The sequence below is a fragment of the Orcinus orca genome, chromosome 4 (genome assembly GCF_937001465.1).
Source record: "Orcinus orca chromosome 4, mOrcOrc1.1, whole genome shotgun sequence".
In the NCBI taxonomy this organism is placed as follows: domain Eukaryota; kingdom Metazoa; phylum Chordata; class Mammalia; order Artiodactyla; family Delphinidae; genus Orcinus; species Orcinus orca.
The window spans coordinates 9,392,668-9,404,683 of record NC_064562.1 but is presented as its reverse complement, the minus strand read 5'-3'; the positions used below and the strand labels follow the sequence as shown (position 1 = coordinate 9,404,683).

General features: G+C 43.2%; 1 protein-coding gene across 12 annotated transcripts in view; it reads left to right on the top strand.

Annotated features, from left to right (window-relative positions):
- ABCG2 (ATP binding cassette subfamily G member 2 (Junior blood group)) overlaps positions 1 to 12,016 on the top strand; it is a 125,360-nt gene that overhangs the window by 111,228 nt on the left and 2,116 nt on the right. For 11 of the 12 annotated variants that reach the window (XM_049709026.1, XM_033421497.2, XM_033421500.2 and 8 more), the window contains 5 exons: positions 419 to 501; positions 5,516 to 5,605; positions 6,736 to 6,860; positions 8,442 to 8,596; positions 10,753 to 10,842. In XM_049709026.1, coding sequence (XP_049564983.1) covers positions 419 to 501; positions 5,516 to 5,605; positions 6,736 to 6,860; positions 8,442 to 8,596; positions 10,753 to 10,842 — 543 coding nt within the window. The remainder of the gene's footprint in view (positions 1 to 418; positions 502 to 5,515; positions 5,606 to 6,735; positions 6,861 to 8,441; positions 8,597 to 10,752; positions 10,843 to 12,016) is intronic. The other variant, XR_004481436.2, reaches the window with a different exon arrangement.

Here is a 12,016-nt window from a genome sequence, read left to right as displayed (position 1 = left end):
ACTAGCACAAAGGTTGAGAGTTCAGGCCACCACTCTTAGCCACTCGGACTTTAGTTTACCCCCCAGACTATTTTGCTAGGTGCTTGCCTGGTTCTGCTACACTCTATGGCATTCCCAGGCCCAGTAGCCTGAACTGGACCATGAACTGGCAGGGCCTGGTAAGCACTGGGAGAAATCTTAGCTTTTCTACTGTGTCGCCTGTCAGTCTCCCTGGCACACAGATAAATTATTTTTATTTCAATTTAAAAAGTAGTCTAATAACATACACTGTTTTATATTTTCCCAAGGACTGTTATGGCCAAGCCATTTAAAATACCTATATCAATGGAGAGTTTCATTATGTAGCCAGATATATTTTAATAATAATGTGTTAAGTTTTTACCTTTAATTGAAATTCTTTTTTTTTCTTTTTGAAAAGATAATTGTAACAATCGTTCTGGGACTGGTTATAGGTGCCATTTTCTACGATCTAAAGAATGATCCTGCGGGAATCCAGAACAGGTGAGTAAGTCTGGACCTTGACTTTGAGAATGTGCTGTTACTTGTCTTTCAAGCTTATGAAAATCCATTAGGAATTTGAATGTGAGATAAGCAAAGGGTAAATTGAGGAGTAGGATAAGTCAGAGAATTGAAAGCTGAATGGAAGAATCAATTATTTAGTGCTAAAATGTACAGAACATAAAATGTACCCTCTTAACCAATTTTCAGTGTCCAGTTCAGTGGCATTAATTACATTCATGTTATTGTTCAGCCCTCCCCACCTTCCAACTCCAGAACTTTTTCATCTTCCCAAACTGTGTCTCTGTACCCACTGAGCAGCAGTTCCCCATTCTCCCTTTCCCCAGCCCCTGGAAATCACCATTATACTTTCTGTCTCTGATTTTAACTAGTCTAAGTACCTCATGTAAGTGGAATCATGGAGTATCTGTCTTTTTGGTGACTGGCTTTATTGCCCCTAGCATAATATCTTCAGGGTCCATTTATGGTGTAGCATGTGTCAGAACTTCTTTCTTTTTAAAGACTGAATAATACTCCATTGTATGGATATACCACATTTTGTGTATCGATTTATCTGTCCATGGACACTGGTTTGTTTCCACTTTTTGGCTGTTGTGTATGATGCTGCTATGAACATGGATGTACAAATAAATATCTCTTTGAGTCTCTGCTTTAAATTCTTTTGGGCATGTATGCAGAAGTGGAATTACTGGATCATTTGGTAATTCCATTAATTTTTTGAAGAACTGCTATCCTGTCTTCTACAGTAGCTACCTGTGTTGCGTTTCTACCAGTAGTGCACAGGGTTTCAGTTTCTCCCCAACCTTACCAACACTTATTTTTTCTTTTGTTTTCTTTTTTTTTTTAATAGCTACCCTCATTAGTGGACAGTGGTATCTCATTGTGGTTTTGATTTGCATTTCCTTAATGATTATTGTATTGTTGAGCACCTTTTCATGTGCATATTGGCCATTTGTGTTTCTTCTTTGGAAGCATGTCTATTGAAGTTCTTTAACCATCTTTTTTTTTTTTTTTTTTTTTTGCGGTACGCGGGCCTCTCACTGTTGTGGCCCCCCCACCCCGCCGTTGCGGAGCACAGGCTCCGGACGCGCAGGCCCAGCGGCCATGGCTCACGGGCCCAGCCGCTCCGCGGCATGTAGGATCTTCCCGGACCGGGCACAAACCCACATCCCCTGCATCGGTAGGCGGATGCTCAACCACTGCGCCACCAGGGAAGCCCTAACCATCTTTTAATTGGATTTTTTGAAGATTGTTGAGCTGTTAAATTCCTTATATGTTCTGGATATGAACCCCTTATCAGATATAAATTTGCAAGTATTTTCTGCCATTCTGTGTGTTGTCTTTTCATTCTGTTGGTGTGTCCTTTTTTAAAAAAATACATTTATTTCTTAATTTAATTATTTATTTTGGCTGCGCCGGATCGTAGTTACGGTACGCGGGATCATTTAGTTGTGGCATGAGGACTTCTTAGTTGTGGTGTGCAGCCTCCTGAGTTGCGGCATGCATGCGGGATCTAGTTCTCCCACCAGGGATTGAACCTGGGCCCTCTGCATTGGGAGCGCAGAGTCTGACCCACTGGACCACCAGGGAAGTCCCTGTTGGTGTGTCCTTTGATGCACAAAAGTTTTAAAATTTGACATAGTTCAGTGTATCTGATGTTTTCTTTTGTTGCCTGTGAGTTAATTTCCTTTTAAGGTTTTGATTTGTTTGACATGGGGTGGTGGTGGGGACTCAGGTTTTTCTGTTGTAGGGTTAGTACTTACGTTAGTTTACCTTACCTGGTTTCGGTCATAACGTGCCCTTAAAGCTGTGTTTCCTGAGGAGACTTTGTAATGGAACACAACATGCGGTGAATAGAGGTGCTGAGCAGAGTGGAAGACCGCAGAGTTCTTCTTGGCTTTATTTATTGAGAGCCGCCCTGGGCCTGGCACTGTCCTCCGGGCTTTACATCCAGGGTCTCAGGTTACCCTCCCAGCCAAAGAAGTGGATGGTTTTATCCCCATTTCACTATTGAGCAAAGTGGTAGTAGCTTAAGTTGAATCTGTTTTGATATCTGGAAAAGGATGATTGTTTATGAAGGGAAGAACGAGCATAAAAGTCAATTCTTCACTCGGGTAAAGTAAGCTATCTCCTGTGGGGCATCAGATAGTGAGATAATTACTGGAGCTTCTTTCCAGAGTTATGTTGTTTTTCTTTTTATCTTCCCCGAGGGCTGTGTTCTTCTCTGGTTTATTTGAAACTTGCTAGTAATTGATGGTTTGTACCCTTTGTAGATGCCATATTTTCGTGAAGCACAGAGTATATAACACAGGAATCCAGAGCCTGTGGGTCTTTTGTGTTGTGCAATGGGAAGCATTTGGAAACAGATACTGGGGAGCCTGTCCGCAACTGGAATTTAAGACAGGAACTGGAAATCTAGTCATTAAAGCTCTTGGTAGAAGGATCCAGAGAAATTTAGAAGAGTGTTAACTGTTTCTTCAAGTGTTTTCTGGAAAAATAGAGCTTTGGAGCTATTTTAATTTGTATTTTTGACTTAAGCTTACTGCCACTTTTTATCATTTGAAATTGCCCTGGAGGCCAGTGTGGTTTGGTTCTCTTTTCGTGGGAATGAATTATTCCAGGGAGATGCTCTCTTTGTTCTTTCTCTAACCTGTATAATGATGTGTGGAATATGAGCTTCTTTGACCTAACAACTACCTTACAGAGTTGTGGAGATAGCTAAACAAATAAATGTATATTAAGGGAAGAGATATTTTAAGAATATTTGCATCAATAAGCAGATATTACAGACATGAATTGCCACCTTGAAAAGAACTAGAATACATTAAATTCTTTAACAATAAAATCTGTTTAGTGTAAAATAAATTATCTTATGATTTAGGAGGAATTTCACTATGTACTAGTTCAAAATCTTTATGAACGTTATTGTACCGTTAGATGTAACACTTAACAAATTGAGCTGAATTGTTGCCATGTCCTGTGTTTCTGAAATTAGCTTTTATGTTGATATTAGGCTTATTTGTGTGCAGAAAGTAGCATAGTTGCTTGCATTATAGGCCTGGCTTTTTTCCATTTATTTATTGTATAAACATTTACTTATTTACTTATTTATTTGGCTGCGTCGGGTCTTAGTTGTGGCATGCGGGATCTTTAGTTGCGGTGCACGGACTCTTCATTGTGGTGCATGGGCTTCCCTCGAGTTGTGGTGTGCAGGTTCCAGAGCACACGGGCTCAGTAGTTACAGTGCACGAGCTTCTCTTTAGTTGTGGTGCGTGGGCTCCAGGGCACGCGGGCCCAGTAGTTGCAGCGCACAAACTTAGTTGCCCTGAGACATGTGGGATCTTAGTTCCTCGACCAGGGATTGAACCCGCGTCCCCTGCATTGGAAGGTGGATTCTTTTTTTTTTCTTTTCTTTTAATAAATAAATAAATTTTTGGCTGCATTAGATCTTCGTTGCTGCACACGGGCTTTCTCTAGTTGCGGCGAGTGGGGGCTACTCTTCCTTGCGGTGCGTGGGCTTCTCATTGCAGTGGCTTCTCTTGTTGCAGAGCACGGGCTCTAGGCACGCAGGCTCAGTAGTTGTGGCACACAGGATTAGCTGCTCTGCGCCATGTGGGATCTTGCCAGACCAGGGCTCGAACCCGTGTCCCCTGCACTGGCAGGCGGATTCTTAACCACTGTGCCACCAGGGAAGTCCCTAAACATTTACTTTTAAAACAGCCTGTTCCTTAAGTTCTTTATTTTGGGAGGAGGGAGTGTTAAAACCAATTACTGAGTGTCTGTGGACTCTTTTTTTTAGAGGGTTATACACTTGGGTTTACATTTTTAAAAATTCTCTTATTTGTGTGTCATTTAAGTGATGTGCTGCCTCATCTCTTTTCGTTTCAACTCACATCCTCAATGTCAATTAAATCATTAGGTTAGGAAGGAAAGCCCAACAGTGTTTCAGGACTGTGGGCATGCTTTCATGAAATTCATATTTCTGTCGAAGTGTAGATTAACTGAGTACTTTCCTTTTTAAACTTCAGTTATTTTACTGAGAGAGAAGCATTAATAGTCTTCCTTTTCTCATAGGTGCACAAATTAGTTTTTCCTTTATGAGCATTATTTTGGGGTGTTTTTTTTTTGAGCCCATTGGAAAGAAACCCCATTGGCAGTGGGTGGTCAAGGAGACTATCAAGGCTGTGCTGGTGGTGGTGAGGCGGATGTATACAATAAGATGTCCCTCCACAGTCTTTCATTTTGCCTCGTCGTAGTTTCTGCTTTACTCCACTTTTGAAGAAGTGGCTAATAGCGGCTTTTAACCTTTGCAAGCTGTATTTGGCTCCCTGTTTCTCTGTTCACACATTAGGAGCTGCAGTTGGCATTTTGTTAGTTAAAATCCAGAGTGATAGTATTTTTGTGGCCTATGTAATTGTCAGCTTGGCTGCCATAGACGGGGCCAAGGACCCACAGACTGGGTGGCTTGAACCACAGAAATTCATTTCTCGCAGTTCTGGGAATCAGGTTGCCAGCATGGTCGGGTTCTGAAGAGGGCCCTCTTCTGATCTGCTGCCTTCTGGCTGTGTCCTTGCATGGCAGAGAGCAAGCTCTGATGTCTCTCCCTTTTCTTCTAAGGGCACTAATCCATTGCGAGGGCCCTACCCTGATGACCTCGTCTAAACCGGACCACCTCCCAAAGTCACCATCTCTAAATGCCGTCACGCTGAGGGTTAGGGCTTCGGCACAGGAATTTGGGGAGCACGCAATTCAGTCCGTAGCAAACTGGGTCATGAATTTCAAACTGTGCTATATGGAGTCCCAGGGGTATCACTGTGGAGACACAGGGGTGAGGGAGTGGCCTGATGGGGCTCATGCTTCCCTCTCAGTTTCGACCAGAAGAGTCGTCTGTTTAATGTGCTAAGATATCATTCGAGGGAAGAGTTTTGCAGGTAGGAAAAGGACCTAAGAATGTTTAATTGACTGCAGTGCTTTCGTTCCCTCTCTCTCATCACAGAGCCGGGGTACTCTTCTTCCTGACCACCAACCAGTGTTTCAGCAGTGTGTCGGCCGTGGAGCTCCTGGTGGTCGAGAAGAAGCTCTTTATGTGAGTAGGTCTCTGTTTCAGGAAGGGGGCTACTGGTCAAACTGGTCATATCCAGAATCAGGCCATGGCTTGGTTCTTGGGGATTACCAGTGTTCACTCAGAGGCTGGGAGGAGAATCACGAGCACATGGGGCCCGATACCAAGGGAAAAAGGAGTTTCGAGTTCAGGGCCTAGCCCGCAAATCCACTGCTGCAGAGAAAGCAGGGAATAAAGCGGCTGAAAAGGAAGAAGTCATGATGACTGTCACAAGGTAAGTTGGAGGGGCTTGGTAGAGGGAAGGTAGTGAGCTGAACAGTAAATTCAAGGTGAGGAGTAAAGTTGACCGAGAATGTAGACCGAGCCCTCAGTGGAAAGGAGAACGGAAGGGCCAGAGGACAGCCTTAAAATAAAGGTGGGCTGTTTCGTTTCTTGTTTTTTTCCAAGTTGGAAGAGATTTGCGTGTTTACATGTCGCATAAAGGAATCATTAGAGAGGGGAAGAATGAAGATCTTGGTGGAATAGTTTGGATTTACAGGAGGAAGCTGTCAGGAAGAGGAGGGATCTAGAACTTCAGAGGGAAGAAAAGAGGATTTGAGAGCTGACAGGGGTGTGTGGTGGGCAGGCATGATCATGGAAGGAAGTACCGTTTTCTTTTTTTTATCATGATAGTGGAAGAAGTAAAAACAGATTAGTGACCCAAAGCTGCATTTGAGGCTCGGAGAATAGCAACACCACCTTCTTCATAATTAGAAGCAGGGAAAAAGAAAAGCCTCTGTGACCTCTGAGATCAGCTTCAGACATGCTGGCCTTCAAGGAGAGCCACTGTCGGAAGAGAGGGAGGCGATGCAGGTCCCGTCCCCCTGGCGTGTGTGTTAGGAGGGCGAACTGGCCGGCATTTGGAGGGAGTTACGCAATGAGAAGAGGGGTCACTGCACAGAGCCTTGGGGGGTGATGTCCCAGGGGAGGCGCACACGTGAGATGCGCCTGGCGCTGACGGGGATGAAGGGTGGTGGGTTAGCCTCGAGGACGTGGAAGCTGTAGTTCTTAGATCCAGGGTGGCAGCGGAAATAGGTATAGCCAAGTGGTCTAATCTTCTGGTCTTTGCCTTCTTCAACTAACGTAGGATGTGTGATGTGAATCTTTGTTTTTAGACATGAATATATCAGTGGATATTACAGAGTGTCATCTTACTTCTTTGGAAAACTGTTATCTGATTTACTCCCCATGAGGATGTTACCAAGTATTATATTTACTAGTATAACATACTTCCTGTTAGGTAAGCCGTGAAACGAAAGGTATGTGTTTTTAGTCTTGGATGTGAGGGGACTTTTTGCAGGCGTGCCTTGGTTCTCAAAGCTGTAAATCAAGTCCTGAGATAAGGAAGCATCTGTTCATTACGTATGCTCTGGAATAACTCTTCTCTGAGGAGATTTTTGCAAGACTTTTTCCAAAGTAATTTTAAAACTATTTATAAAACTATATTTTATAAACAGAGATACTCTGTGTCATATACAAACATGGAAATAATTCCTAAAACTATTTGACACTATGTTGGAGGAGCTGGAGCTGGGATATTTATTACTTATCTATTTATATTTTTATGTGTGTGTGTGTGTGTGTGTGTGTGTGTGTGTGTATGAAGATAATGAAAGATAGTGACTTCTGGTAATAAAAATATTTGTTCGATAGATGTAGACACATTGATTTTTTTATGCCTTGTGTTTAGATTACACCCCAGGCTCATTGTATCAGAATTTCCATATATTTCTCACATACACACGCACCAGAAATATTTCTTTTCTGACAAAGCATTACTCATTGAGTGTAAAATTCCATTTTACAAATAAGAGGTGTGTCGTAAAGAATTAGGCATAGATCCTACATCCTCAGACTCCTAACTGGTGTTCTTATGGCTGTTCCAAAATCTTCAGATTTTTGTATGACCCACAGTATGAGCCTATTTTCGTTGACAGAGCAGTTTTATGAAACTTAATTTAACCCCGTCCTCAATCCCAGAGTTACAGGGTGATTTGTCTTGGGAGACTTGGATTATGGACACATCCCCCAGATTTTAAAACCACTGGGAAGGCGTGTAATCCTGACCTTCCCAGTATCTTCACTAATACATTTACAACAAACAGTGAGTAATGTGGTGATGTCTAGGTAAAATGAATGTGGTCTTGGCAAGTTTCCTTCTTAGAAGAGAAGGCAGTAGAATGCTGGCCAGTTGTGTTGCCTGCAGCTCTCCACCTCAGGCACTCAGAAATTGTTAATAATTACAAATAAAGAAGCATGAGTGTTACGTGCAAAAGTGCTCATGCAGCGAGCCTGTAAAAGAAAACTGCAGGACTTCCACGGTGGTGCAGTGGTTAAGAATCCACCTGCCGATGCAGGAGATACAGGTTCGATCCCTGGTCTGGGAAGATCCCACATGCCATGGAGCAACTAAGCCCGTGCACCACAAGTACTGAGCCCGTGCACCACAACTACTGAAGCCTGCACACCTAAAGCCCGTGCTCCGCAACAAGAGAAGTCACCGCAATGAGAGGCCCGTGCACTGCAACCAAGAGTAGCCCCTGCTCGCCGCAACTAGAGGAAGCCTGCGTGCAGCAACGAAGATGCAACACAGCCAAAAATAAAATAAATAAATTTTTTTAAAAAAAAGAAAACTGCATATAGCATATAGCTTCCTACAGTTATATCGGGGGAACAATGAAAGTGGTGACCCAGGGTAGTTGGATAGAGGATGGACTTTTTCCATCTGATACTAGTTTCTCAAAATATTATAGTGTTATTTGCACAATAACAGTACACCGTGACGTAGACAGTTGGATTAACCCCCTCTTTGCTCCCTAAGGATTGAAACCACAGGTGGAGGCCTTCTTCGTCATGATGTTTACCCTGATGATGGTGGCTTATTCAGCCAGTTCAATGGCACTGGCCATAGCAGCAGGTCAGAGCGTGGTATCCATAGCAACGCTTCTCATGACCATCTCTTTTGTGTTTATGATGGTGAGTATGAACTGTGCTTCCCTGAGACGTAATTATTTCCCTTTGTTCTCCCCCCGGATTCACCTGTCCTGTAAAACCTGCTTGAGGATTCTGTAAATCCTTTTGCTTTAAGGAGGCCGTATATTGAAGTATAGCTTATATCATTAGAGAACGTACCAGCTTTTTCTTCACCTTACCCAGCCTTTTTTGCTACTGTTCTAAGATAGTTGTTATGACCTTAGTTAACACGTTGTTACCGATGAGCTTTAAAAAGATGCCTCTTGGTGACATATCGTGAAAGCTTGATCGACTGGAACTTTAAAAACCAGAAAAGTTTTGATGTTTCAAATTTAAAAAAATTGTAGAAATGACAGGCTCATTGTTTGACTTCCCTGCTGGTGTGAGAGAACTGCTGGCTTGTTTAACTGGCCGCTGAGATGGTTTGGTTGGAGGAACTACTCTCCAAGCAAGGGAGGAACTTAGTTCCATGAAAACAGCAGCATGTGTCATGGGCCTATCTTGTGTCCCTCCAGTATTTTGAAAAGGAGTGTTTTAAAAATACTGAACAATTCCAGTACTAGGTCCCCTCCTTTCTGGGTTCCTGACATTCCTTTATGTCAATATATTTCTGTTTACCTTTTTTAAACAGCTATTTAATCCTAACCTCACGTGGCCCTACGTTTTTTTAAATTAATTAATTAATTTTTGGCTGCATTGGGTCTTTGTCGCTGTGCGCAGGCTTTCTCTAGTTGCGGCGAGTGGGGGCTACTCTTCGTTGCGGTGCGCGGGCTTCTCATTGCGGTGGCTTCTCTTGTTGCGGAGCACGGGCTCCAGGTGCGGCAGGCTTCAGTAGTTGTGGCACGCGGGCTCAGTAGTTGTGGCTTGCGGGCTGTAGAGCGCAGGCTCAGTAGTTGTGGCACACGGGCTTAGTTGCTCCGCGGCATGTGGGATCTTCCCGGACCAGGGCTCGAACCTGTGTCTCCTGCATTGGCAGGCGGATTCTTAACCACTGCGCCACCAGGGAAGTCCCCACAGCCCTACATTTTGCACGCACAAAGGTGATTCAATAGGTGAAGGGAACCAGTTATCACATTTCCCCACTAACATCAAGTAAACAGGAATGTGTAGCCTATTTACTTAATCCACATGCCCTTTCTGCTAGAGTAGCAGTACCTGTCTTTAAAAGGTAGGTAATTAGCACCAACTCTTGTCAAAGTTTAATTCTTCCATTTCTGAGTTTGAAAAGTACCAATCTAAACAGTATTGAGAAAGTGATCAATTTTATGTGTATTTTCTATAATGTCATCTAATAAATAAGATGTTCTTCAAATATAAAAATGTTTCATTTGATATATTAGATGCTTTGATTTGTTTTTATTTAAGGGTTTGTGTATAGAACTTTATAAACCAGTCATAAGACCGTATTTTACTCAGAGATGCTGTCTTATGTTTTGAGCACTTGGTTAAGTCAAGTTTAAAACTATGTAGTCACACCAGGAACACTGTCATTGTTATGCCCGTCCCAGCGTGCCTTGTGCCAGTTAGGAGATGTTTTACGTGAACCTCTTCTCATGTAGCCATCTCTTGATGGAGCAGACCCTCCTGGAATTTCCATTGTAATACTGCTTTTTGGTAGCTTTAAATGAAGGTATTGACCATATTTTATGCTGTGCTTTACCATATTATGCTGTGTACCAGTTCCAGTCTTTGGGTTATTTTAAGCATGCATTTTGAACCCAAAATTATTCCTAAAGTCATACAGAGATAGAATGCAAACCCTTGTAAATATTACTGTGTTAATGGAAATAGGGGCATGAGGTGCTCAGGATATGTTTGGGTGTGTTTATTGGTGGGAACATATAGTTGGTTGTATCATTAGAGCAGTCAGTACTTACTGACCTTCCACCGTGTGCAGTTACAGAGAAAGTAAAAGCCTCAACAATTAAAAATCTTCCAGTTAAATAAAATGTATATTGTTATTCCTTTAGAACCCTAAACAGCCTCAGCTCTAGAGAGATACACATATACAAAGAGGATAAGGTAAGTCTTCAGAGTAGTGGGAGGGATTTCAAGGCAGAAGTGTTCACAAGGCCGTCGGGGACTTAAGGAGGGTATCTGCTAGAATTCTTCATGAAATCACTCCACCAGTTCTGATTCTTGGTACTTGTTTTTTGTAGATATTTTCAGGGCTGTTGGTAAATCTCAGAACCATCGTGCCTTGGCTCTCATGGCTTCAGTACTTCAGCATTCCTCGATATGGCTTTGCGGTATGTTCTCCTTGTCTGTCGCTTTGACTGGCTCATTGTTCCCATTGCTGGGAACAACCAGAGTAACGCCTAAGCATCTCATGTCCCCAGCCATGGGCTGTGCAAGTTTTAGGACAATGAAGGAGAGCTTCCTGTTAAGCCTTGGGTCACCTTGATAATCACCTGGGGTTTCTCCAGTCGCCCTGTTGTTTGAGGGAGGTGAAGAATGGGGAGATAACTCAGAGTAAAGGACAAAGATTACTAATTGATATAAAAAAATACAGTGTTTCAGTTCATTAAAGAAATTAATGAGAGGATGGGAGCCTAGAATACATTTTTTTTTTTTTGCGGTACGCGGGCCTCTCACTGTTGTGGCCTCTCCCGTTGCGGAGCACAGGCTTCGGACGTTCAGGCTCAGCGGCCATGGCTCACGGGCCCAGCCGCTCTGCGGCATGCGGGATCCTCCCGGACCAGGGCACGAACCCGTGTGCCCTGTATCGGCAGGCGGACTCTCAACTACTGCGCCACCAGGGAAGCCCTAGAATACATATTTTAACTTGAAAGGGAAATTAGAAGAAAAACAAAGACCATACAATACAGCCACTACTGGCTTTAGAAAGCTAATCAACTCCAGAGAAAACTGTGCCTTAATATAATATAATTAAGTTTCTAATTCCCAAGAATTATAAGTGGTTTGGATGAGAACAAACCGGAACAATACAAAAGATTGTTACTATAAATTAACAATAGTCATTGAGTACCACTGTATCATTTTTTTTTTTTGCGGTACGTGGGCCTCTCACTGTTGTGGCCTCTCCCGTTGCGGAGCACAGGCTCCGGACGCACAGGCTCGGCGGCCATGGCTCACGGGCCCAGCCGCTCCGCGGCATGTGGGAATTCCCGGACCGGGGCACGAACCCGTGTCCCCTGCATCGGCAGGCGGACTTTCAACCACTGCGCCACCAGGGAAGCCCCCACTGTATCATTTTAATTATAGTGTTTATGGAGTTATAAAATTGGGGAGAGAAGAAGGAAAGAACTGTGGGATAATATAGCCAGAGATCTCTCCTCTTGGCTTTTGTATTAGAGCCAGAATCCCAACCCTTGGCCTCTTGATTGCCAGGAAAAATAATTTTACTTACTTTGGTGTGACAAAGACTGTGAACGTGAAGCTTGGTTTGTTTTTAGAAATAGC